Below are 27,814 nucleotides of genomic sequence, written 5' to 3' on the forward strand. Positions count from 1 at the left end.
TTTTCTAGCGGAAAAAGACCAAAATGAGCTACGGGAAATTGAGTAGTTTCGTAAGTAATTACAAGATTTTCCATTTCTTTAGAAGAAAACCCTTTCCAATCTCATGCCAGCTATCCCGGAAAAAATAGCAGAGTAATCCCGGAAAAGTCAGGAGAAGGAAAGGGAAACTTATGTAAAACGACGGTAATTTTCACTTCCAGATAAAATCAAAAAAGCAACTATAAATAATACAGCTTTTCGTAAAAAATACAAATTTTTTTAAGACTAGATAAAATTGATTAAAAATAAATAACTGCCACCTATATGTACCTCTTGAAATTTGAATATTCTTTGAGCAAAAGAATTTCAAAAATTGAAATCTTTATTGCAAAAAGAATTTCAAGCATTTCAACCGATCAAAATGTTAGCTCGCTATCATTTAAAATATTACGTCTACAATAAAGTTTTAAATTATATATTATGATTGCATTTAGAAAAATAAAAGAAATGCTGTTATTTGCATTTCTTGCGTATAAATATTAACAAACCTAAAAAAAAGATTTATTTTGCCATAAATTTATCAAAAGCTACGTCAAAGTTTCCAGGAGGGCTAAGGATGAAATGGAAAGTTGTATTTTGGAATTTCTAGAAACCTAATTTAATGTGACTTACTTTATTTTGTTTAAAGATTTGCCTTTTCAATTTGAATATTTTCCTTAATAATGTTACTTCCCAACCATAAGTTACATGACTTTGTCAAAGCCTGGAAGAACTTTATGAAAAAAGACAATGCTATACCAGCACACCATATAATCAAGTTTGTACAAGTCAACTGAACAGTCCATAAAAAATTAAAAATCTTTTTTCTCTACACAATTATCTCTAATCTTTAGTCGTCCTTTTCCGTCCATAATGAAAGACTTGGTACAGAATTGACATATCAATAGTCACTTGCAGCAAACCACATATACCGAATTGAACGGGAGCATTCTTGATCACAAAATATCCCGTTTTGAATGTGTCGCCACAAAACCACATGCCAACCATTTTGACGCTAAAAGGGAAGAAAATGGCCCAATCTTGCCACTCATAGAGTGCCATTCATATCCCCGTGTTTTTGTTCCCAAAGGGTTCACCTCGATTGGGCTTTTCCAGAAATAGTCCGTGCCCCCTCCCCTGTTGAGGATATCGGATATCCAGGGGGTTAACAATTTTTGTTCAAAAGTGGATATCCAGGGGATTAAATATCTACAAGGGAGCGGATATCCAAGGGGTAAAGTGTCTTTTCAAAAAAAAAAGAAAATACGATATCTTAAGCACCTTTATAAGAGTGGATATCCAGGGGGTTGAGCATAGTTTTAAGAGTGGATATTCAGGGGGTCTTTACTAATAAAGTAGGATATCCAGGGGTTTCGATACTTCAATACGAAAAATCAATATCCTCAACAGTGGGGGTAAATTTTTTTCTGGAAAAGCCCATAGCAGTGGCCATTTTTTTATGTACACCATTTTTAACGCTTTTAGAATCTTGGACTAAGGAAATTTCTACCAGGCATAAATAGAAAAGGGGCTAGACTCTCTAACTCCACTCCACTGACATCCACCAGATGAAGATAATTAAACGTTCTTTTCTATAAGAATAATCTCATAAACACAATGAGGTCAAAAAACGCCAAAAAATAAGAACAAATTTAAGAACAATCTTGAGTCTGGGAGGACAGGGGAAAGACAAATTTGTAACAAAATAATTAGAACAGTCAAGTCTCAGCAAAATTCACTGGTTATATAATAACACTGGCTGTTAGACATGGCTATTTGTAAATTATCATTGAAATACACTCACCTCATGCCAGTTGTGGATTTATTTTTGAAATTCCGATAAAATTGTGGAGCACCGAGCATGGCTTCCGTGAAAACTGAAACAAAACCCAGGGTTTCCAAATAAACCGGGTAGTTGGCGAAACAAAAAGTTATAATACATCCAAACAGCGAGAACAGAATTATTGATTTCAAATAATCATTGAAATGTGTCCAATTCCAAAAATGATTCATATCGAAATCTGGAAAAAAGGGAAGAAAAATTCATATATAAAAAATAAAGAACAATTAGTTTCAAAATGAGGTCAGTCAAACTGCATTTTTCCAAGTGCCTAGTTTATCTCGCCTAAACACTCTCCTAAATTGCACTGATCTTTAGCATTCTAACTGGGGAAAACATTTCAACCTCCAACAAAAAGAAAATACTACACAAAAGAACAGAGTTGCTAAAGTCACTTAACCATCACCAGAAAACTGAGAGCCAGGGTTGTAATTTTCAACACGGGATTATACCTGTAAATTTTCTACGTTTTGCGGTGAGTTCATTTTCTCGTTTGATTCTTGTGCACAATTCAAGCATGACAAGCATAGCGAATATCATGATCACACTTTGCGCAAGTAACGGCAACTCAAATGGATGTCCAAACCTTTAGAAAGAAATATTTTTTCATATTATCATATACTGTATATACTGTATCGTTTCATAACTTAATTCTACAATACACGTTCTTTTATAAGAGCGTCCAAAATTTTCGAAGAATTGTTTTAAGATGTTCTTTTAACTTTTTGAGTTTTAACCGGGGGGGGGGGGGGGGGGTCAAGCAGTTGATCTAAAACATCATCCGTAGTAACTGATTTTGGATGATTTTTAGGACCGACCCACCCATCCTGACACTCAATCCACCCATGGATTAACTGTTTTTCAATCACAATCTTTGTATACCACCCCCTAAAACATTCTACTAGAGCATTCTGACATTCATTCTGACATTCAAGTTATTTTAATTGATGTTGATCGACTTTCTAAGTAATTTTCGATGGATTTCTTTTTGAAATAATCAAGAAAGTAATATTTCTATGAATCAGTATGAATAACTATGAAAATATAAAATCTAGAGAAAATAAATCTAGTATGAACAGGTAATTATATTATTCAAAATGATAAAACAAAAGGCAGTAAGACACAAAATTATAACAAACGTTATTGTATGCCTCAGAAAAGATTCAAATATCTCTTTTTTAGAATCAAATAGAGGTCTAGGTATTGATAGAGGTTATAGATGGGATTCATTCCAGCAGGTGCCAATACCATACAGTTTCAAACTAGTTCTGTACTATCATGTAGCGCAATTAAGCTCTATAACCATTCAAAGTCAGTTAGATCTTGTGGTTCAGGCCCAGTCCTACCCAGCCTTTAAGTGTCCCCAACGATGTAGAAGCAAGACTTTGTTGATGCAGTTTGACATTTTAAAGACAGAAGAAGAGGCAAAACTAGCACGAATCATAATAAATGAATTTTACAGAATGACATTATAAAGCAGTTAAAGTCCAAATTTTTCCCAGAATTTTTTCACTCAGGTAAGTTATGGCATGTCTCAAAAACCTGAAAATTACCATAGTTTTTGAAGACCATTAGCCGGCAGAATATGAGGAAACCAATGATTTGCAACGAAGGATACCATGATGAAGTTTCGCTGTAGGGGTGTTACCTAATTGTTCACGCCCTTATTTTCGCGAAAAACCGCAAAAACCAAAAAGTGTCGAAAATGGCCTTCAAAAATTATGGTAATTTTCAGGTTTTTGAGACATGCCATTACTTACCTGAGCAGAGACCAACCCTTTGGCAGTTAATCCACTCTTGGATTAACTGTTTAATCCACTCTTGGATTAACTGTATTTATAGAAATTTGAAAATTTCAAAACAGGCATAGTGTTTTGGATCAACTGCTTGACCCCCTGGTTTTAAGCCTAAAATGTTCTTACTTTAGATATAATTTTCATGTAAATTAATGAAAATAAGATGTTTAAAGAGTTCCCAAAAATTGAATGTCCTTCATATTTTGGCCATCAGAGCCTTCGTTTTCATATGGTTTATTCTTATAAAAATTCCTATACTCACCAAAATAATATCCTCAGGATGTTTGCAACCAGTAAAGCCAGACAAACATACGTAGAAAATCCTTCAGTGTCTTTAGAAATATAAATATCATAATATTGAGGTATGTAGGGTACCACGCCACCAAAGATCATTGCACCAGAGGCTGTCCATGACACCAGAGTCATTAGATTGATTGCTGACCAATCTTCATGACTAAATCGCTCTTTCACAGCATGTGCAAACTCAGCAACCTTGTTTGATGCCATTATTTTTTTTTGAAATTTCAATTTCAAGTGTTTTTCATTTGTTTATTTTTTCAGACTAAAATGATCCAAAAATGACATTATGAATGATAGAAAACATTTATGAATTGCCAAATGTTTTTTTCCAAAAAAAAATTCCTTTCCACACGTCAGCAATCTACTTTTTATAAATATAAAAACTAGATTGTAAGGAAGATTCTAAAAAAAAAAGCTGTTTTCTTAGACGACTACGATATAGATAGTCCCAGGCAGCCTTATCCCTCCTTCAGTAAAGCTTCCTATACCTTTTTTCCCTTCAGAAAAACCAAACATATTGGCCTTAATTGTTTGCTTTTAATTGTATTTCTATTTTAAATATTCCGCGCATGTTTTTCAATAGAGATGTCACATGACTCAAATCCTGCAGTCTTATTGGACTAGCGAAAGTGAAATTGCGCGATCTGATTGTATGAAAAAAGACCGTGTGAACTGGAACCGAAAATAATTCTCATTCTAAAACAAAATGGCAGCGAGAAAAGCACGTCTATTACTTTGGACAAAAGGCTGTAAATTCTAATGGATTTTAAGGTTTTATCTTATCTTATCTCATTTACTTTAATTAGTAGAGGCTTCTTTTCAACGTTTGGGGAATGTAAGTCTATAAAAGTTATTTATTTTTGAGTGGAAAAAAGTGTTTAAAAAAGCATTTTTTGTGCTCAGGGTTTATTTTTCTTCGCAAATTGTTGTCTTCAATCTTAAATAGATGAGCGAGCGATGGTTATGATTTTTTCACAGAACATAGTAAAACTATTCAGGAACTTAGACCTTTTTACAGAATTTCAAAAAATCTATTAGTTCTGGAGATATATTGAAAAGTTTAGACATTGCATTGGTAGTAGTTCGCGTTCGCATTTCGAGTTCCCAAACCAAACGCACGTGATTAGCACAGCTAGCGTATATCATAATTATATCGCAGATATCTTCTCTGGAACCTTCTGAACAAAGACCAATCGCCGAAAATCTACCTCCAGAACACTGGAAGTGCTCCGGAATCTTCTGGTGTTTCAGAGCATGAAAAAAACAGCACTTTTTGCTCCGGATGTTTCCGAAGCAAGCGCTGGTAGGATCCTCACTCACACATCACTTCAATGTAAATTCCTTTTACTCGTGTGTATTCAATATATTTTTTTATTTCTGCACATTTAAAAACTACTATTATACTACTAACTACTACTTATATAAATAAGAACAGATGCCAGAAGAGAGCAGAACTGAGAGAAAACTTTAAGTTTAGCTGCACATCAGAAGTACTGAAGACAAAGCCATGCATAAAACATAAATAGGTCAACTTTCAACATATTAAGGAAAATTATGTTACAAGATAAACGATACTTTCCTGTCCAGCACAAAGATATAAACAAACCCTTTCCTCCTGAAAATGGATACAAAAACCATAAAACAAACACAACAACACGTCGGTAAAAATTTTCAGTTAGAAAATAAAGTGACCGTTGTTGAAATTTCCCAATCGTGTGTTTCATAACAATATATCCCCGAAATTCCGAATCGGACTACAATCTGATGGCGGGGAAATTGCAAAAATTCACGCCCGTCGCCCGGTCTACGCCCTGAACAACCATTTAGCCAAAAAATTGAAATACTTCTGGTTTTTTAAGCAATTCTCTAATCATTTGATGCCACAGGTTTTAACAAGGTCCAGTGTCCAGAGAGTCGTCACACTTACAGTTTAGAGATTAAAACATTTATACTTATAGAAAAATAGTTATGATGGGATTTTTTGTGAAGCTAATTGGAGCAAAAATTAGCCAACTTTTACTGCAGTCTTAGTTAGCCGATTTTGCAACCTTTAAGAGGACTGGAATTAGATTTTGTGATTTTTACGACCCTTAATGGGATTTTGAAGATGCGACCTTCCCGGGGAGAAAACATAAGACTTTGTAGTAGTTTTACTCTTATAATATTGGCGTAAAAATACAGGACAGCATGAGTATGGGTGCTTTTACATCAAGATCTACAGGTACGAGACCGAAAAAGAAACTGAGCCATCTCCCAGCATGGCATTTAAGGGCTCTGTCAATAGTCAAAAGATCGGTTACGCAGATTTAGAGACAAAACTTCTGTTTTGAGTTCCTTGACACTTTTAACAAAAAATTGTCTTTATAAGTTGTTTCTGAATTTATTCTATCAAGAGTAATTAGCAATTTAAATTATAGCAATTTAATCGCACGATGGCTTATTTTTTCTTATTTGGCAAGCCCTCAAAGAGAGCAATTAATCGTTAATCTAGTGCAAAAAAAAATTTTTAAATCTTTTTCCTTCGCCGAAAATAAGCTCCTCAAAGTTGAAATATCGCAAATGTTTTTTTCAATGCAATTTTTGAATATTCAGATTCAGGAATAGTTGGCTTAACAGAAAATGTATAACATGCCATAGTTCTGTTGGTTACATCAGTCAGAAAAAACATTTTAATCACGACAATTATGAAAAATTCACTATGGTCAGAGCTCTTAATTGGTTACTCGCAAAGAAAAAATGAAAATAAAATAACTTTTATGATTGGATCCCCTAGAAAAGACGTTACTGTGATTTTGATTTCATTACTGAAACGTAATCGAATCGGTTACAAAAATGCAATTGTTCACAAACGCAAATTAATAAGTGAGTTGGAATTCTCATGCATCCCGATAAAACTTGGCATTTTAATCGAAAGTCATACAAAATAACATTATCAAAATTTCAAGTTAATAACAACACATTTTTTCATCCAATTCCTGTTATTATCATATTATTTACATGAAAATGAAATCAAAAAATAAAATATAAAAATTTTGTTTTTGTTTTTTTTGTCAAGTGGTTATTTTCGTTTTATATATCATAATAAAGCCAAAATGATCAAATATATAAAAATAGTGGCAATGCGTTAATGTTAGTAGAAAACAGCCTGCCAATAAACTATGAGTTTAACAGCATTTCAACACTGTTATAAATGAAGCATTATAACTACATGTTAATGTATATTCAGTAGTGTCTTTTTTGTGAAAAAGTTTCTATATAGTTGTTCATTGTCTACAATTTCATAGTTGTACCACGTCCTCGACCGCGACCCTTTCCTTTACCAGCATTCCCAACTCCTGAAATAAATAAACAAAGAATGCAATAATCGATGTCATTCTATCCCCTGGATTCTCTATAAAGAGAGCACCGAACTGGAGAGATATCAAGGACTACTTTCAAGTCCTTAGTAAGACCCAATTTCAAGGAAAACGAGGCGGTAAATTAAAAAAAGAATCATCTCGTGGATACCTTCTAAATAACGAGGGAATCGGGAATGTTTTGAGTGGAAAAGAAATTACGGGAAAAAGGGTCTTTCAAAAAAATTGATTAGCAGGCAACGCAGACTTAGAAATCATAAGCATACAACGAGATCACTCACCATTGCTCTTCTTAGACACGGTTGACCATTCGTTTTTGGGTGCACCACCACCAAGTGCCGGAAAGTCCTAAAAAGGAATTTATTTATTCTGTTGTATCCAGTAGAACGAATTTAAATTTCGAGGAGAGGATGCCAAACTAAAGTGTACTAATTTTTAAATGACAACAAACAAACAAGATCTCAAAGCTGAAATAGTTTATGGTGTGTTAAAATCACGAACAAACAAAAACTAGAAACATAATTCGGTCTAGAAATCTAGCCTTTCAGATGTCTAGAAATCTAGCCTTTCAGATACTGCAAAAATCCGATAAAAATAAATAAGAATGAAACATACATCTTGCATGGTCATTTTTTGCATTCCGTTCACAAGAGAACCCGATTGTTGACCCCAACCCCCTGCAGCTTGTTGCTGTTGTTGAGGTTTTTGTTGAGTTGGTTGTTGTCGTTGTTGTTGACCCCAACCCCCTGCAGCTTGTTGCTGTTGTTGAGGTTTTTGTTGAGTTGGTTGTTGTCGTTGTTGTTGACTCCAGCCCCCTGTAGCTTGTTGCTGTTGTTGAGGTTTTTGTTGAGTTGGTTGTTGCTGTTGTTGTTGGCCCCAGCCTGCTGGTGTTGATTGTGGTTGTTGTCCCCAACCTTGAGGCTGCCTATTTTGTGTTTGATTGGTAGCTGGTGTAGCTGCCTGTGCTTGTCCGAAACCTGGTTGCGGGGTTGAGTTGCTAGGTTTTTGGCCCCACCCTCTAGTTTGCTGAGACGGCTGTTGTTGATTTTGTTGAGGCGGTTGTTGGTGTTGTTGTGGTTGTTGTTGAGGTGGCGCGGGTGCGGGTGCAGGGGACACCACTTTTGGACTCTATAATGTTAGCAGAGTTTTATGTAACAAATCAAAGAAGCTGAATCATTTTATGTATTAAACAAATGCAACTAACTCATTGATTTTTATAGTACAAGCGGCAACCTTTTAACTTTTCAATAAAAATACAGAATATTATTACAATATCTCTTGGACTGTCAAGATGGTAGCAAAAGGATAACATAGTAATAAAAAAATCCGAAGTGGGTCAGATATATGGTTAAGCCTGGAAGAATTCAGAACCTTTTTGTAAAGAAATTTTAACAAACCAACCACAAGAAAGCGGCGAGAAAACAATATTTTGTAATTTACCTGTTGGATATTTGGTTGTCGTAGTGGAGTTACATTTTTCTTTTGCATGTCATACATATTTGAGGCCATCAGACGGCCCACTTCGTCAGCTTCTCGCTGCTTTTGTAGATCAGCCGCCAACCTGGGATGAACTGGCTTTGATCGACCAGATTGGCTAACCTGTTGCTCATTGTCTGAAAAAAATAAGAAACAAAATAGGAAATTTAAATCATGGAAACTGCTTCAGCGTTTCTTTAAATCGTTTATCAGCTTGTGATCTGCTTGCGGTCGAATATTAAGTTTTGTCTCGACTTGATTGCAGGTTCAAGTGAAAAAGATTTGGAAAATTTTTCAAAAAAGTACTAGGAAAGGTAATGCGATACAAAAAGAAGACAGACGAAGGATGTGCATAAAAATTTTAAAGAGGCTTACCGATGCCCGGGACCTCCATTCCGAGGAGGGCCCATTTCGAGCATTCATGCTTTGCATCTTTCTTCGTAGTACAGAAATCCATGCCTTGGTACCAAACTTGTCCGACGCGACATTGATAACCGAAACCTCCGCTAAGACCAGGACATTCTCGAAACTCTGGCAGGTGGATCCGACATTTTTGACATACGATGTTTAATAGCGAGGAATAATCAAATTTAGCAGCTGAAAAAAAACAAAACAAGTAACACCTTTAAGATGAATAAATATTTGAGCTAGAACTGCTAGAACCGAATGCTGCGGTGGAGTGCCACAACTCTCGGGTCTAAGCTTCTTACCCTTTATGGAAAATTACTCACTCAATCTTAGCAACTCATTCGCTAACCGGGGATCAAAACAACAACCTATTATTGAGCTATCCAACCTCAAAGTTTAGACTACTAAACAAGAACCGTATCAAAATAATGATAAGAGTAACGGCTAGCAGAGACGCCGCAGAAACAAGAACAAGCAACAGGCTGAATGGACCTACCTAATGATTAACATCAGATGAAAATAAGAAAAAGTGACAATAATTTTACAAGAATTCAGAATGGAAAAATAAAGCTTGTGTTGAATAATGTAAAATGGTAAAAAGGAATTTCCCCGAATAAGAAAATCACTTAAACCATTCAGGCCCAAAAAACCTTTTAAGCTGTTTTTGGCCCAAATTTGCCCTAAAAAATTTCCCTTAAAAATCTGGCTCCGTCACATTTTGGGCATTGCCATTTTGGGCATTGCCATTTTGCATCATTGTCCAAAAAATCAGAAAAAAATTATGAGTCAACATTGAGAAAAGCTATATTTTCTTATTTGGTTAAAGGGAATTTCCCCAAAATACGAAAATCCGTCTTTTAAGAGCGAATAAGAATTTTCCAGGAAAAACCACTTCAGCCATTCTTTAGAGAATCTTGCCCTCCATCTTTGTACAAAAAATCAGAAAAAAGTAATGACAGGATTTTGCACAACGTCCAAAATACCCTATTTTTAGGTAGTTTTTGGCCCAAATTTGCCCAAATAAATTTTTTCTCAAAAATCGGGCTCCGTCACGTTCTGGGCATTGCCATTTTGCATCGTTGTACAAAAAATCTGAAAAAACTAATGAGCCAATCCTGAGAAAAGCTGGTAACAGACGGACGGACGGACGAACGGACATGGGTTAATTTATAGAACCTCCACCGGGGTACCCGGAGGTAGGTCAAAAAAATCTTGGCGTAAAATATAAATATTAGAACTTTTGCTCTTACAGTTTTGCTTATCAGGTGCAAGTGGGAATTTGGCTTTGATGGCGGCTAGTTTTGCTTCCCTCCTCTCTTCCGTCCAATCGTGTGGGTCTTTTGATCTAAAAAGTAGAAACATTCTTCTTGTCTGAGTCTTTCGAATATTATTTTGTCGTTGCTAGCTTGCTTGATATTATATTGAGCCAATGATGAAAAAACCTGAAAAACTATGGAGTTAGTTAGTATTTTTTTCCGAACAGAAAATCCGTTCAAGTCAAATTTTGGTCCAAAGATTTTCCGATTTTTTGAGATTTCGGGACATAAAACTTTCTGAGAGAAGATTGGTTTGTGTAACCCGGGGACATAATTTTTGACTTAAAAATTCACGACTCGTCCCTGGTTAATCTGAATGTTATACTGTAGGTCTGAGAGTGAAATCTCTACCTTTTATAACGGTAATAGCCCAATTATTCAAGAAAAGCCCAAATCAGTATGGGAGACAAAGCAAAACGACTTTTTTCGAATTAGATCCTGTAAACATAAGCGTAAACATACGGCTTGAAATCTTCCTCCGTAACTCCCTCTTCTTGCATTCGCTGTCTTTGTTTATTGTATTTCTTTTTGTAATTCTTCTTGGCTGTTGATGACATCCTGAAGTGAAAAGTCGAAATAAAGTAAAAACATTGTAGCAGGGAGTTCGATTGACAATTTATTTATTAATAACACGCATGCGTAATTTGTCGCTCTTTTAACCATATGTCGTTAATCTTCGCAAAAAACAAGGAACATTTGAGTGGACAAACTATCGGAGTTGGGGCTTCGGACGGCGGAATATGTCGTTTCTTTAATTTGACGTTCTTTTTAGCTAAGCAGATGTGGTTAAGTTGAAGCCCGCTAGACTTATTTTATAGGGAGAGGGTAAATTAAGTTGCATTCCTATGGACATGGTACATCTAATTAATGAAGTCTTTAAGAGCGAACGGACCATTTGTTAGCATCGATGATACCGGTCAATTTAAGGCCATTGTTTAAGTTTTCTTTTAAACGGCCGTAAACAAACACAGTTAAGACTTCAAAGAGTTCAAAAAGTTCAAATGACCCTTTGTAGAAAATCCCCCTGATTTTTAGAAACATTCTAAGTCCCACTCTTATTTTTCAATGTAAACATTTCATACTTTCATTTCATTTGTATGTTTCTAGGTGGCTAAAGATCGTGACATGACGAAAAAAAATTCATACTGTTCCCAGTTTGCTGGTCTTTCCAGCAACAATTCTTGGTTCAATACACTTTGCCGTTGCGGCGACGCAGGGACAGGAGCAGCAACAACTGGTGCTTGCTCCCCATTTGGACCTTCAGTGTAACCTTCGCCGGGCACATAAGAACCATCCTCAGCCGTGTAACCTATGTTTCAAAGTATGAAGTAATAATTTAATGTTTTTTGATTTATTTGACTAATCTGTTATTCTTTCTACTTTTTAGAATAGATAATGCTCAAAGAAATGAGCGAAAGATCCTGTAAATGTACGGTGTTTTTCCCTGTCCGAAGTAATAATTAAATTTTTTTCTTTGTTATCGTAAATGTAGACACGCTTGCCCTCTGATATGTTTTGATGAAGGGGATGCTCATTGCGTATAAAATTCCTGTCCGAGAGTTACCCCCGTCTTTGTGTTTTTGAGTTTTAAAAACTTGATTAGCTTGATTAGTAAGTTTTATATGAAAGATCTTTAAATCTCATTAAATGCGTGCAGCCTAACAGAAATGAGAATTAGGATTCAGATGGCCTCTCGATTCTCAACTTTTAATTTTTAAGGGACAGGGGATCTATATCGAATTGAGATTATTTTATAGCATTTTCAAGTTTTTTCGAAATTTACTTTCGTGAATTTGAGGAAAAAATGTTTTTCGCGAGCATAAACTATCGCGAATCATAGGATAAAAATGAGAATTTTCGCCTAAAGTACCTCCATATTTGTCATAATAATATCCGTCCTCGTCCCAATAGCCGCCATCTTTATCATAGTATATCCCATCCGCCGCAACATGGCCGCCTTCTGCGTCATAGTAAAATCCGTCATCACCATAGTAACCACCGTCGTCGTCGTCTTCAGTCGGAGCCTGGTCTTCTTTGGTGTAAAGATGGATCGGCATAGCTTTACGCGCATCGATTGAGAAACTTGCTTGAGGTGACTCTTCAGCCTCTGCGTAACATAGGAAGAATTGAAAATTGGTGTTTTGAAAAGAATTGAAAAATGTGTTTTGATAAAAGGTTTTTAAAAGAAGAAATACAAAAATAAAAGCGAATGATAATCGATGTTCCATATGAAATTCTTGATACTCATGACGTAATCTTTTTAAACGGAAATACCCGAAAACACTAGGCGTTCACCATCACTTTTGAATTTAAAAAATGAAACTGATGGCAAACGTCCGATGTTTCCGTTAGGTGTTTCCGTACAAAAAGATTACGTCATGAATAGCAAGAACTTAGGTTTAATGTTCCAAAGAATTGAATTGTAAAAAGTACAAAAAAAGTTATGTTCAGGTAAACTCATTTTCAGGGCGCAAAAACAAGCGAGAGATCGTTTATAAGCTTTTCAGTTCAGTTCCAAACAAAAAGTGCCAAAAAAAGGATACAATCTAACAATACAAGGGAGGTTAATATGAGTGAAGGTAGAGAGTCTGTCACCATATTTCCCTAACACCCTGCCTGGAAGTGTTTGGGATTCGAACACAGTCCATTGCGGTGCAAGTCTGTGATCGAAATGTTCATACTACCAATCGGCAGAATGTTAGTGAGACACAGGGATAGCCTTATTCAGATGGTGAATGAATGTATGCCAAGTTTATCGTTCTACATCTGCAATTTGAGCCTTACTAAGCTCATTTGACGTCAATCGATAATTTGATTATTAGCCGGATTGAGAAAGATTGATAACGGTCGTTAATAGTTTAGAATGTAAAGAAAAATCTGTTTTAGAAAGGTACTACAGAATGTCATTTCTTTGTCAGACCTTCATCCCAATCTTCGTCGCAATCTGGTTTGACCCAGTCAGGATTGTGGTTGACCGTGGTTGCCATTGGTCGCGCAGCTGCAAAGTCTTGTGCGAGGTTGTGCTGAAAGATGAGAAAAAGTTTTATGTAAGAATATAAACGATTTCCATTTTGAATTTAACAGGAAAAAAATGACTCAGAAAGAAAATTTCTGAACAAATTAATCATAAAGACAAAAATTTAAAATAAGTAGAAGACATATTGGAGTGAAAATAAATAAAGTTAAATAAATTACTTTATCTAAACATGTCATCATATGCCATTCATATTCTGGGTAAGGAACGTGGTGCAGAGCATTGTATTGGCAAATCTTGGTCGGAAAACTGTGAAGCTAAAAAGACAAAAACTTTCCTGAAATCAATGATCAACCTTATAAATAATATATCTTATTACAAACAACTAATTATGATGGCTGATTACATTTTAGCTTAGAAATGTAAGGGAGGAGCGGGGTGATTAATCCGTAATTGCCCTGTCCGCGAAAAGAGAAAAAGGAAACCTTCGAATAGCCCTGCGACTTTTTTAAAAAACTTATCGATTTCATAGTTGTGCAATTCGAATATTTTGATTTAAGTTGTCATTTGAACTTTTATTGAAGTGACAAAAATAAAAAGGAACTTTGAAAAAAATATGTGAACAAAATAAGTAAAAAGGAGGAGTGGTTGAATTTTAATTTATTCATAATAATTAACGAGGAATAACATGGTCGTTCGGATGATTTTGGGAATAATAGCCCCTTGTTTCATTGAAAACATTTCAAATAGCCCTCACTACAAGGCTATTTTGAAATGTTTTCATGAAGCTCGGGACTATTATTCCCAAATCACCCTCCAAACTTTTTGGTAGCCTTTAAAAGTTTGCTCCACGAAAAAAGGGTTATTCAATGTAAATTGTGTTGCTGTTTGAAGGTTAAGATAAAATATTTTACTCATTTTATATAAAAATATTGCGTCGCAGGCGAAAATCTTTTAGTTTCATGAGCTTTAATTTGAGAAGCCAGGCATTAAGAAGTTAATTATTCAGCCCTACGTTAAATGATGAGATTGCAGCTCCCCCAAGTATATTAGGTCCCCAAATATTTGAAACATCTTTAGTCCCCACCTTTTTTGGGCTTTTGGTGTAACCCCCCCCCCAACTAGCAGGGGGCTGATGCTATGATATCAGAGAGCATCTCACTTGCGACATTGTTGTATTGTATCAGTTTATTTTGTGTTGACTAAAAGGTAGCGCAACAAAGGCTTATAAAGACGTCAATACTGCTTTACCATTTAAAATTGTTATAATTTGAACATCATTCTTTATACACCTTTTCGACCGTAATCGAGCGGTCAAGCGCGTGCCACTTTAATTATTTAATCATGGCGTCCTCCAGCTTTTGGGTCCCCCCTAATAAGAGCTAAAATCCCCCATCTGGCCTTTTCCCCCCACCTGTCTTTAAAATTCGTGCTCACCCCAATTGGGAAATCCCCCTAGCCGTATTGTATAAGGGTTGCGAAGTGATGATCCAGACTTGCCTCAATTCGCAAGCTACTATAGCATCAAAAAGACGCTCATAAGCCTGAATGCCCAAACACACCAGGAAGGTCTGTATTTATCCTATTACTCCCCCCACTAGGTAGATGACTGAATATCCCCCCTATTCGCCTTTCTCCCCCCATCAAGCTTGAAAATTTCACTCCCCCCTGGCACCAAAATCTGATCCCCCCCCATCTTCCTGGGGGGGGGATGATCCCATGTTAATTATTCCCCTATTGACTCGATCCAATCCTGTTTTGATCCACATTTAATTCTTTTGTCTATAGGCGCGAAAAAAGGACTGGGACGGTTTTAGTTGGATAAACTACAAAGCGGACAAAAAATGTCCGCGCGGCAATTGGCGGCTACGGTCGAAAAAGTGTATTCCTGGTTACTTTTTGCAAGACGAAGCTGCATAGGTTGTAAATGGGAGTACCTTGCTGCAGTTACGAATGTGCTTGGACCAGGTTTTGCTGTTGACTTTATGGTCTGGGTTGTACACACAAACGAAAAGCTCAAATTGATCATTCGAGTCCTGTGTTGGATATCTAAAAATAAAAATAAAAATTTGTAAAGATTTGTTTCATTTTGTAGAAGGTTCTAGTTCTTCCTCGAAACCCTCGAAAGTCCCTCAAAGGAGTACAAAAACCATTAACAAGTAATTGAGTCTGTGTAAGGGTTCCAAAATTACCGAAGCACATTTTCTCGATTTTAAACAAAAAGGATAAAACAAAATAAATTAGTTGAAAACACACAGCACAGGATGTTGTTAAGAGGCTGGTGAAATAAGGTTGAAAGCACAAAAGTAGGTGTAGACTCAAGATAATTGAAGGCCAATGAATGAGCAAAGACAAGATAATGATTAGCTTGAGTAGAGAATGGTGAGGTAGTCGAATGAAATGGCAAGAAACGGAAAGAAAATTGTTTTCAACATTAATACAATAATGACCGGTTAGTGAGAGATGTACTGAAAATATTTATTGAGATCAAATAAACGACAGAGCTTGAAAATATTAAAGTTCAGACACATAAGAGCTTCTCGTACCCTCCCCGCACCCTCTTGATAACGTCATTATAATTTTCATTATTCATCTCGTCTGCTCTCCTTTTTCATCCTTTGATTTGCTCCCTCCCCATTTTTTTCAATCGTTCACTGATGTTTTAAAGTACTTCTCGTAATGTTTTTTTACTTCAGTCAACTTCTTCATAAAACGGTAGTTCTCTACGGCTCTCTCCTAATATGACTTTACATACATGAATGATCAGATATCAAACCTTTCAAATTTTAACGATTTAATATTGCAACCGATTGCAATTGTGCTACACGTTTTTTCATAAGAAACTATATAAGAACATAAGGCTTCGATGACCAAAATGTTTAGAACAAGTTAAGAACATTAAGGTTTCGCGGATTATAAAAAACACCCGACTTCTTAAGAAAATGGACAAAAATACTCAAAAAATGACGAAAATAAAAGAACATGTTAAGAAAATTTTTAGGCTTAAAACTCAAAAAGCTAAGAACATCCGAAGGCTCAAAAAATTTTGGATGTTCTTATAAAAAAAACGTGTAATCTAATAGTCATTACCAAGTCGTAATCAGTTATTTTTTTTTAACATCTCTTTCATCACCAAAGATTTGGTATATCTAATATATGTTAAAAAATATATAATAGACAACTATGGTATATGTAATATATGTAAAAAATATATAATAAACAAATAGACGGTTCCCGTCGTCGCAAACGCCGGTTTAGCTTGCACATCTAAAGCCCTTAGGATGATAAAAATGGTATTTCTGATGCTCTTTAATTTTCTTTTTAAGGGGAATTCGAATTAGTTTTCATCTACCACGGGAGTATATCGAAGTATTTGGAAGATTTCTCGTAAATACCTTTTTATGATTCAAATTGAATACGAGAATATGATTTGAAATCTTCACCATGAAATAAGCTAAGTAAACAGTAAACTTTTAATTATGAGTTTCTTCAGGAAGTTTGAAGGCGATTTCAATTTAATCGAAAACGGAAACTTATTTAAGCAGTAAAACGTCAAATTGAGAGCGTCAAATGTATCATCAGTGTATAAGAATGGAAAATATATAAAAAATGTTCAACAGAAGTAGCCTGAAATGTCATCTTTGTTTTATCGAAAAATTTGAACTCTAGATCTGAACTCATCTCAAAATGCCAACACATCAACAAACACTTACTCGAAAACTTCGATTCTAATGATTGACGTCAATTTTTTTATATGAAGACGCTGTATTGAATTTTTTTTAAATAAACGTAGAATTTTGTTTTTGATAGTTATTTCTAATCAACTGATGAATGCGTAAGCAAGAAACTTTAAGCATTGAGAAGAAATACACCGTTTCTTAATGTTTATGTAAAAAAATGTTGCTGTATTTCAAATTTGAGGTCGAAATGACGCACTTTAAAAGAACAAATAATAAATACTTTGATTTCAAAAAAATCATGGGCATATTCGAACTTACAGGACAACATTTTATATCCACTTCTCGCGTGGAAGCCTCCTAGCATGTGCATTGACTATTTAAAAAAATCAAATTTTACTAACTTTTTCGTAAAAAGTGCCACGCCTTCTAAAATTCGAAAATTTACGTCACATGATTTCTGAATAATTGATTTCAGAATTATTGGCCCATCGCTAGCGAGTGGGCCTTTAAAGAGAGTGTCACTATTTTTTTGTCCGTGTTTCCTTCTGTCTGTCCGTTTTGGTAGAAACGGCGCATAATACCACACTTTTTGCGTCTGGACAGGAAAAAGCTTGCAAAAGTCGGATACTGGCTAAAATAGATATATTTTCTGATTCCGCGCTCCTTAAACAACAAACGTTTTCAAAACAAAACAAGATGGCGGTTTCATACTTTCTTAAACATTTTCTTTGCTTTAGTGGTCAAGAGACTTTCAATCCAAAGAAACTATGTAGTGATTTTTCGTTGCAAACTTTTTCAACATTCTGTCATATCTTATAGTTTTCATAAAGCTTTCTGAGTGAAAATTCTACCTTAAATCACTTTCATTTTTAGTTTCTTGTTTTCAAGAAGACTTTATTTTTAGGAAATAATGGCTTCTAATATAAAAATGAATAAACAGAAATGCAGCTCATGTGTAAATTTGAACAAGATTGTAACCTTTTCCATGATGCAACGTGTGAAAATGGTTATTTCTAGATCTGTCTCGTTTAACGAATTGGTAGTTTAATCTTGCAAACTCGACACAGAATTATTTCAAATACCGATTATTAAAGGAATATGGCAATGGAGACTAAAATGCAGCTCATGTGTAAATTTGAACAAGATTGGAACTTTTTTCATGATGCTACACATTAAATGAAATGGTCATTTCTGGAGCTGTCGCATTTAACAGTCGTCGGTGGCTAGGATTATTCAAACTCAACTCACATAGTTGTTTTCAAGTCGAATTGACCTTTATTGAGGAAAGAGGGAGAAGATGAACAAAGACATTACAATGAAGAAGCTCAATAAATCGATGTGGCACCATTTTTGCATTTTTTGACGTTGTTCGTTATGGAAGTTGAATTGGATGATATTTTGGATTTGATTGTTTACCTTCGGGTAGCAAGTTTCGAGCTTTCAACATTCAATTCATTTTTCATTGACTACATTATGTTTCGTTTATTTTTTCACTTCCCTATTCTAAGAAATGAAGAAAGGGAGAATTATCCTTGTCGACTTATTTTTCATTTTGTTTTGCTCAACGCAGAATTCCGAAATTCGCGAAAATAACGAAAATCTCGCTTTTGCTGGGCCTTCACGCCCAACGGGCTTCTTGTTTTCGTTAAAAAGTCACTGTAGTGGCATCGAACGTCAAATCCTTTTTTGGACGGGGGTTTTATCAGAAGGTGGTGTTAATTTTCGCGCTCAATCATAGATGAAAATTAAAGTTTGAACATGAGATTAAAACCACAACGTATCATCAACTCCTTATTCGAAAGACAATAAGATTGCAGTCTCAACACTGCACGAAATCCCTCTTTCATATTCGACCACCCCCTGCCCTGGCAAAATTTGAGAATAACAACAGCTCAGCTACCATCTTGCGTTACACACATTTTTCATAAACTCATTTAGTATAGTAAGATAGTAAGATATAGCTATTAACAAATAGTACTTTTCGTTTCACTCGTTTCTGTTGTTATTAAAAATAAATATTAATCTTACAACCCCTTACACAAAACAAAAAGCAAAAAAATCCCAGAGCAGAACCTTGCATCAATCGGTAACTGAAAACGAGGAAGAAAATCTGGTAGTTAAATACAAAATCTGGAGTGAAACCTAGCATAAAGGAGGACGCGAATAACCTGAGAACAAAACCTAGGCTTGGCCGAGCTGAATGTAAACAAAACATCAGAAATAGGCAAGGTCTAAGGGCCAAGGTAAATGAAAATGTGGATGGTGACAGAAATGTTAATGGCATAATAATGACTTTTGGAGCAATGGCAAAGGTCCATTAGAACTAGAAGAATAACGGCATCAATTGACGAAGGGGATAACAAGCTTAAGGACTTAGCCTGAAGCTCAACTCAATTCCAAGTACTCCCTTCACAAGGCGTCTACTCTTCGGAGTGAATATGTGTGACTTGGCTTTAAGAAAATTGAATTTCCGTTTACATGCCCACTGAGGTTTTAATGAAACAATGAAGAGTTTTGAAACCTACAGTAAGCCAACCAGCCATCCATGAACATTCTTTTACTTGAAAGAAATCTCTTTTGATAAGAGTGAGGGTCACTAGTGGCTGCCTGTAGCAGTGTCTTGTATAGACCAAGAGTATGGCCTAAAAGCCTTGAGCTGTCTACTATTGTCCATCTATTCATCGAATCAAACGAACTAACAACAAGAATTTAGATTTGGGTGTTATCTTTTTGAAATATTTTACACAATATTTTATATTCAAAAGGAAGAATACGAAATTGTGAAGCTTTAAAATTAAAATTAATCAAGCGTTGGGTCCAACTTCTTACATTTATAGAGCTTCTCCGGGGCCGAATATTCAACGAATTTCTCTGCAAACTTAACTACTAAATATTTCAAACTATCAATTACACTTCTTAAAACCAGCCACAGCTCATTTTTTTGAGGTTCTTCACTACCTTTACTATTTAGTTATCATTTTCTCTACTCAGGGAGAAATTTAGGCAAATATACACCCAAAAATACTACGTTAACCTTTAATTTACGTGAACTTGACTCATTTCAGATTGAGCATGGTTATCCTTACATTGCACCTATTTCTTGGCATTTTTTATACCCCATAGTTCTTATAAAAAAGTAAAAGTAAAAGGAACAACTTATGGATAAAAGTACCTAGTTCTTGATAGCCTGTACTGTTTTTCATGACTTTCATTGATTTGATGGACATCCATAGCGGGTAACATACGTTCAGCACTCATTTTGATTGTTGAATCTGTAGTGGCAGCAAGTTTATGATATATTTTTATTTCGCTGAAGAAAAAAAAAACAATGAAATGAATTTGACAGATTAAGTGAATTTTCGCCATGTTAAGTTGTGAAGTAAAATATATTTGAAAAATTGAATAAAAAGCTTTTCGGCTTACGCCATCATCAGTTATCATACAAGTAAAAAGAAAGTAACAAATTTATTGAAAAAATTGGAAAAAAATGTGAGTAATTAAAAGCAATAAAAATTTAAGTGACGATAAAATATATTACAGTATAGGGAATTATTAAAAAGCTATAAATATCATTAAGTCTCACGTGACTCCATTTCTGAAAAGCATAAGGCTACGAGTGTCTATTTGGTTATTCAAACTAGAAAAATCTTGGAGGCATTCTTTATTGCTACCAAAGGACCTAGTTTGAATAACCAAATAGACACTCGTAGCCTTATGCTTTTCAGAAATGGAGTCACGTGAGACTTAATGATATTTATAGCTTTTTAATAATTCCCTATACTGTAATACATTTTATCGTCACTTAAATTTTTATTGCTTTTAATTACTCACATTTTTTTCCAATTTTTTCAATAAATTTGTTACTTTCTTTTTACTTGTATGATAACTGATGATGGCGTAAGCCGAAAAGCTTTTTATTCAATTTTTCAAATATATTTTACTTCAATTTGACGGATATTATTACTGATTATCTGATGATCTTTTGTTGAAAAAGAAATACGGATTGAAGCAGTTATTTGCTAGAGGTTTGGAAATTTCAGATGTTTTCAGTTTTTTAAGATGTCATTGATAAAAAGATAATCTTCATGCACTCTTCTTGTGAAAAAAGAAAAAGAAAAATTGCCAAGAACCATTATTTTTCTGAAGGTTCACTATTTTATATGCAACTTTCTTTCTGGAAAATAGAACAAGCAACATGCTGAATGGACCTACCTGATGATGAGAATCTGATAAAAATAGGACAAATAGCAAGAGAGTAAAAAAGTGTAGTGAGCCGCTTGAATAGATTACAGCTCGAATTAATATTGGCCTGTGAAGTATAGTTAAAGTCGTATGTATGACTTATAGTCGTAGATACTGGGGTGAATAAATATTTTAGCGTGATTCCCTATCGACAATAAACTGCTTGTAATTTTCAAATCATATACTTCCATTATAGAGTAACATTTTTACATAAAATTGACAAGAATTTAGAAAGCCAAATTTAAAATTGAGTGGTAGGAAGACAGGCATACGCGTGACTTATTTTTGTTAATATTTCAAAGACGAAAATAAATATAAAAAGTGACTTATAGTCCTGACTGATGCTTTCTGCCTCTGCCACAGTACCAAATCCACAAAAACTTAAGCTCTAATACCTAACACATCCACTTCTATGGTAATTTGAATAGACCTTTTCGCCTTTCCATCTGCCATTTTGAATTGTATGCAAATATTATGGTTTACAGCGGCTTTTATTAACATGCGACCGTAGTGCAGTGGTAGAGCATCCGGCTACGGTTCGCAAGGTTGTGGGTTCAGCCCCAGCCGGGTCATACCAAAGATTCCCAAAATGGTACTTGATGCCTCTCTGCTTGATGCTCAGCAATTAAGAGAAGGATCAAGGGTAAGTGGAGAAATCCAGGGAGAAAGAGTGGCGCCCTCCCCTACCTTTGGGTAGATAGCTATCGAAAGAGGAGCCTTCGGGTCGCCTCCGACTGCGGTCGCAGACTTACTTACTATTAACATGCTGGTATATCAAAATTGGGGTTTTAATATTTTCTTGCACGGGAAAGAATGTGTGACGTCATAATTACTGCTTTCAGTTTGCGTGTTTTGAAAGTTGATATGTGTACTCCATCTTTGTGGAATTTTTCAATGGCATGAAAACAAAATATGTTATGTCTTTAAGAACAAATTTCTAAAAGGCTTTTGTTTTTCTGTAAATATTTCTTTTTGGATTAAGAAATTCCATCTTTTAAATGTTCTAATGATTATAATATTACTTAAGATGCTTTGTTGTCTTTTTAATCTTTGTGTAAACTTGCATATGTTTTGCATATTATTTTCCAACTAAATCCAACCACGGCTTTTTTGTTCCTATATTTTTGCATACAATTCAAGATGGGGGATGGAAACGACCCACGGCATGGCCTGAACATGTTCAGGCATGTTCGGGTCATGTTTGGACCACAAAAAAATAAAACCACATCGGCCCGAACCTTCAGTGTAATAGTAGGGGGAAATTTGTTCGTTTTTTTGAGGTCGCTCAATTTTTTTAGTCAAAGCACTTGTTATACATTTTTGGAAAGCTAAGGGGTAGGGGAATCAAACTAACTTGGGTGCCAATTATTTTTCGGACACTTTGGTTTGATTTTCGGACAAATACGACGGTCTCAGGCAAAAATCATAGGGTGAAAAATTAATAAAAATTTTAGCTTGAGAAAACGGAGACCTGTTGTTTATTTTTGGAAAGCTCTCAAAAAATTAAGATTATTGATATATTGCGAGTATAGGTGATTTCTTTACCTAACTTGAGATATTAATCCTTAAAAACAGTGTTCTTCAGTGTTTTTCAGCCAGAAACAGCTGTTTTGTCCAGTTTTTGCGCTTTCGGAAGCTCAATATCTCGCGTTAGGTACTGAAATCACCTATACTCGCAATATATCACTAATCTTAATTTTTTGAGAGCTTTCCAAAAATATACAACAGGTCTCCGTTTTCTCAAGCTAAAATTTTCATTAATTTTCCACCCTATGATTTTTGCCCGAGACCGTCGTATTTGTCCGAAAATCACACCAAAGTGTCCGAAAAAAAATTGGCACCTAAGTTATTTTGATTCCCCTACCCCTTAGCTTTCCAAAAATGTATCACAAGTGCTTTGACTAAAAATATCGAGCGATTTTACAAATTTCCCCCTACTATAAAGAAAGTTGCCTTTTTGCCACTTTTTCCCATTGAAAACAAAAAACCTTTGGATATTAATTAGACTCTCAAAACAATGAAGAATCTTTTGATTATCAAACTAAGAGAAAAGAGTTTTAACCTTTAAATCTAATCATATTTCCTTCGTGTTTAAGTTTCACAAAGTCATTTTCCCTCATGTTCCGCCATCTTGAATTTTGAATTAGAAGCATGTCAGAAACTAGAACCAAGTTTATCTCACCCAATAAAAACGCACGATTCACAAAGGAAAACCACTTTTGTTTGCTCCCACCAATCAGAATGCCAATGTGAGTTATTGTGGAAACCCAGGGTAAACGCGCATATGAAGACACCCATGGCGGGAGAAACAAATAAAATAAAGACCGTATGTTTTTTTCACTTTGTATCATTGAAAAGAGTTTTGATGATAGTATCTACATTAAGAATGACTATTAATTAAAAATAAATAATTAAATTAATGATATCAATGAAGATTTTCAACATCAATTGCTAAACAATAGATTAAAATATATAAAACATGAAGTCCTGAAATTACACATAGGATCGTAGAAACTTTCCAAAAAGCTGGTCCGAACATGTTCGGGTCTGCGCAGGCCATGTTCGGGTCTGCGCAGGCCATGTTCGGACTGCTCTTAAGAAAACAATAATCGCGTGGCCTGAACATGTTCGGGCCATGCCGTTATGGTCGTGGATGGAAAGGCGAAAAGGTCTATACAGTTTGCCTTGTTTACAATACAAAACCATGGCACAGATTTGGCGCAATTCACCCAATTGTGTTTTAACTGTTTCCTATGTATTTTTTCTGAAATTTGACTGTACTGGTGAAAGAGGTCTCCTACCCCGGGTCTAACCACCAAATGCAAGCAAATTTGGTTTAATTGTCCAATACCTAAACACTTGTGCAGCCAAGACACAGCAGAACACTATCATTCGCAAATATTTATCGTATATAAATTGGTCTAATGTTGACATTTCTTTTCTAATTTCGACACCCTTCTTTTCTTTAGAGATAGGATTAATAGAAAGGTCGACATTACTGATATAGACTAAAGATTTTTTCCTCCCTGATTGCTAAGCAATAATGATAGTTTCCATCAGTGATTCCGATCTTCATATTACTACTATCTCTAAAGAAGGGTGTCAGAATTAGAGGAGGGGTGCTGACATTATACCAAGTTACCACTGTACTAAGAAAGGCCTTAGGCGGCAATCACAATTATCTTCATTTTGCGTCCTCGTTGGGTCTAAAAAGTGAGTTGGTCTATTTGTGGTAAAAAACTGATGGAAAACAGGGAATTTCCCCACAATCTGCATCAATTTATGCAAAATTAAACACCTTTTTGACCACAAATAGGCCCATAACTTTTAATCTAGAGAAGTTGGGACTTTGGTGTAATACACTTTTTTGCTCAGTTTGAAGAGCTCTATCATGTGATATAGGTTTTTTTTAATTTGAAGACCCCCAAAAATCATGAATTTCCAGGCCTTGCAATTTTGCCTGGGAACGCAAAAAATCGCCAATTACTCGTTACTTGCACGATAATATCGTGGAAACTTTTTGATTTTGGAGTCTACATAATACTAATTCGTGAGTTTCCATCAAAAAAAGTTAGTTCTAAGATGTGTATCACGAAAATTGTTTTCTAGCCACTTTTTTTTATCTCAGTAGCGGGACTAACAATTCAAGATGGCAAATGGAAAGGCGAAAAGGTCTATTGACAGAAAAGTCCGACAAATTTACCGACTCACCGACTCAATTCTACTCAATACACCTTATCGGAAATTCCACAAAAACAATTGCGCTAAAATGGATCCGTTGAAAGTGGGAGGTAAACATAATAAATGGTAGTGCGAGTAGTGCTAAAAGTTCCTGGCGTAAAACAAGAACTCATTTGCTTATATCTGGCTTTTTTATGTTCTTAAAAATACACTGAATTTGAAAAAAACAAGCAAAACAAAGCTTTCAAGATGCTAGCAGAAGCTATTAGAAAGGGAAAAACAACAACTTCGGTGGTTCTTCAGTTGATTTGGAGGCTCTTTTGGCATTAATATTTTGGGTGTTTTGTAAGGCTTTTTGCCTGAAAACCGCAATATCGCGCTTTATTTACCTCCCAAAAAGTATTGCATAGCAGCAACGCGAGGAGGTATGGAATTTCCAATAAGGTGTAATTTTTGAGAGTCGGTCGGGCGACGCGAAACAAAGATATTTGTGATTGCCGCCTAATGGCGTTTTTTTGTGACTCTCAAGCTCCAAACACCCTAACCCTGGTATGGCGCGCGCAAGCGCCAATAAATACTACCTTGTTTAAAACGAAACTATGTCATTTACACAGATACTATCTCATTTAAAAAGAAACTATGGTTCATTCAGGGGATACTATTTCCCTTAAAAAGAAACTAAGTTCATTTCAGGAGAAACTATCTCATTTAAAACGAAACTATCTAATTTAAAACGAAACTATCTCGTTTAAAACGAAACTATCTCGTTTAAAACGAAACTATCTCGTTTAAAACGAAACTTTGTTTCATTCAGGGGATACTATTTCCCTTAAAACGAAACTATCTCATTTAAAACGAAACTATCTCATTTAACACGAAACTATCTCATTTAAAAGGAAACCATCTCATTTAAAACGAAACTATCTCATTTAAAACGAAACTATCTCATTTAAAAAGAAACTATCATATTCATTTAACTGAAACTATCTCAGTTCGTCGGAAACTTACGCCCAGAAAAGGCGAGTTACAGTAAACGAGTTATAAATACGGTTTTATAAAAAAGACGAGTAAGAGTTGTAACTTAGGCTTGTAAGAAAAAAGGCGTGCTTTCTCTTCTTTCTCTGAAGTAGCCAAAAAGTCAAAATTTTAATGAGTCATTTAGTCACGTGGGTCGCGTTTTACTGTCTGGTCCGTATTTTACCTAAATTTACTGAAGAATCACCTGTCCACCCGAGGTGGGGAGTGGTACATAGGCAAAATGGATGCTGGGTATGTGCTCGAGCTCCTGGGGGAGGGGGGTACTTAGGCAAATGGAGGGGTACGGTATGTACCGCCGGGTACCTTTTTTGGACTTCCAAAGTCCCGCGAAGAGTCGGAAAATCAGAAAATCAGATTTCAGTCCCACACTAAGGGTCGGGAAAAAAGCAAAAATTTCAACTTTTTACTCCCTGAAAGATCGAAATTTGATCAAAATTGGTCAAATTTGTCCCGCAAAGGGTCGTAAAATTCCCAAAATTTTCCTTTGATTTCTCCTTTTTAGTCCCAGTAAGGGTCCAAAGTTTGAAAGTCGGGCGGCACCCCCCGTCAGCTTGCAGCCCTAGAACCCCCCGGGCTTGAGCCCCCCTCCTCGCCAAGATGCACGAAGGGTCCAGCCCTATTTTGAAAAAGCGTTGTTTGTTGAAAAGGAGGAATAGACACTTGGAAGAAATGGCCTCTTTGTCTAGTTCTTAAAAAAGCACGCTTTTTTCTTCTAAACTCGAGTTACAACTCTTCCTTACTCGGCTTTTTGATAAAACAGTATTTATAACTCGTTTACTGTAACTCGTCTTTTCTGGACGTAAGTTTCCGATGAACTCGTTTAAAAATGATAGTTTCTTTTTAAATGAGATAGTTTCTTTTTAAATGAGATAGTTTCTTTTTAAATGAAATAGTTTCGTTTTAAATGAGATAGTTTCGTTTTAAATGAGATAGTTTCTTTTTAAATGAGATAGTTTCGTTTTAAACAAGATAGTTTCTCCTGAAACGAACTTAGTTTCTTTTTAAGTGAGATAGTATCCGCTGAATGAAAGATAGTTTCTTTTTAACAACATAGTTTCGTTTTAAAATAGTATTTATTGGCGCTTCCGAGCGCCATACCCTAGCTAACTGATAAAAATCTAGCCCCAGGTCCACAGACTAAAAACTTCACTCAGGGCAAAAGCAGCCGCCGGCGGATTTTTCTGAAATATCTGTTCTTTTTTTCCAGGAGAGTAAATTTTAGAGATAAATCTAGGAGATACTTGCCTTAAAACACCCAGTTAAAATCCAGGAGTCGCCTTAAAAACATCTGTTCTTAAAATCCAGGAGCACATGTTACGGAGAAACACATGTAATTTTCCAGCAGACAATCTGCTCAACAAATCCAGGAGCTAAATTGTGAAAAACACAACCAGATGCCAGATTTTTTTTCCAAGGGAACTTCGTAACTTTATTAATAAACAGTCTCATTTTCTAGGGATTGTAACTTTCTTAGGGAATAGCTGTTATATTTTTCCAGGAGCATAATCTTTCTAGAGAACAGATAAACATTTTCCAGGAGGCCCGTTTTCCTCCAGAACAGATGGTATATTCTACCAGGCGTACCCAATCGATGAAATCGATCCAGGAAATCAATCGATATTAATCGATTTTAATCGATAATAATCGATAGTGATCGATAATTAATCGATAAACAATCGATAGCCAATC

The 27,814-nt window shown here is 35.4% G+C and overlaps 2 protein-coding genes across 3 annotated transcripts in view; both read right to left on the bottom strand.

Moving 5' to 3' along the window:
* Nucleotides 1–861: 861 nt before the first annotated feature.
* On the bottom strand, nt 862–4,161 carry LOC136812224 (solute carrier family 66 member 2-like). Its single transcript, XM_067068702.1, has 4 exons — nt 3,917–4,161; nt 2,311–2,444; nt 1,823–2,039; nt 862–1,033 (listed from the first exon to the last, which is right to left on the bottom strand). Exons 1-4 carry the CDS (start codon nt 4,159–4,161, stop codon nt 862–864), a joined length of 768 nt encoding a protein of 255 aa, XP_066924803.1.
* A 2,998-nt stretch (nt 4,162–7,159) lies between these two features.
* Nucleotides 7,160–27,814, bottom strand: part of LOC136812278 (uncharacterized) — a 277,042-nt gene continuing 256,387 nt past the window's right edge. The window contains exons 2-14 of one of the 2 annotated variants that reach the window (XM_067068769.1): nt 20,337–20,474; nt 15,422–15,533; nt 13,706–13,801; nt 13,431–13,533; nt 12,381–12,617; nt 11,657–11,819; nt 10,973–11,068; nt 10,445–10,539; nt 9,162–9,383; nt 8,751–8,923; nt 7,926–8,438; nt 7,592–7,658; nt 7,160–7,289 (exon numbers count right to left, since the gene is read on the bottom strand). In XM_067068769.1, the coding sequence (XP_066924870.1) occupies nt 7,225–7,289; nt 7,592–7,658; nt 7,926–8,438; nt 8,751–8,923; nt 9,162–9,383; nt 10,445–10,539; nt 10,973–11,068; nt 11,657–11,819; nt 12,381–12,617; nt 13,431–13,533; nt 13,706–13,801; nt 15,422–15,533; nt 20,337–20,422 (2,028 nt within the window). In that variant the 5' untranslated portion in view covers nt 20,423–20,474 and the 3' untranslated portion in view covers nt 7,160–7,224. Of the gene's footprint in view, nt 7,290–7,591; nt 7,659–7,925; nt 8,439–8,750; nt 8,924–9,161; nt 9,384–10,444; nt 10,540–10,972; nt 11,069–11,656; nt 11,820–12,380; nt 12,618–13,430; nt 13,534–13,705; nt 13,802–15,421; nt 15,534–16,030; nt 16,223–20,336; nt 20,475–27,814 lie in introns of those variants that run through there. The other variant, XM_067068770.1, reaches the window with a different exon arrangement.

The sequence above is a fragment of the Clytia hemisphaerica genome, unplaced genomic scaffold (assembly GCF_902728285.1).
Source record: "Clytia hemisphaerica strain Z4C2 unplaced genomic scaffold, Clytia hemisphaerica genome assembly, whole genome shotgun sequence".
NCBI lineage: Eukaryota > Metazoa > Cnidaria > Hydrozoa > Leptothecata > Clytiidae > Clytia > Clytia hemisphaerica.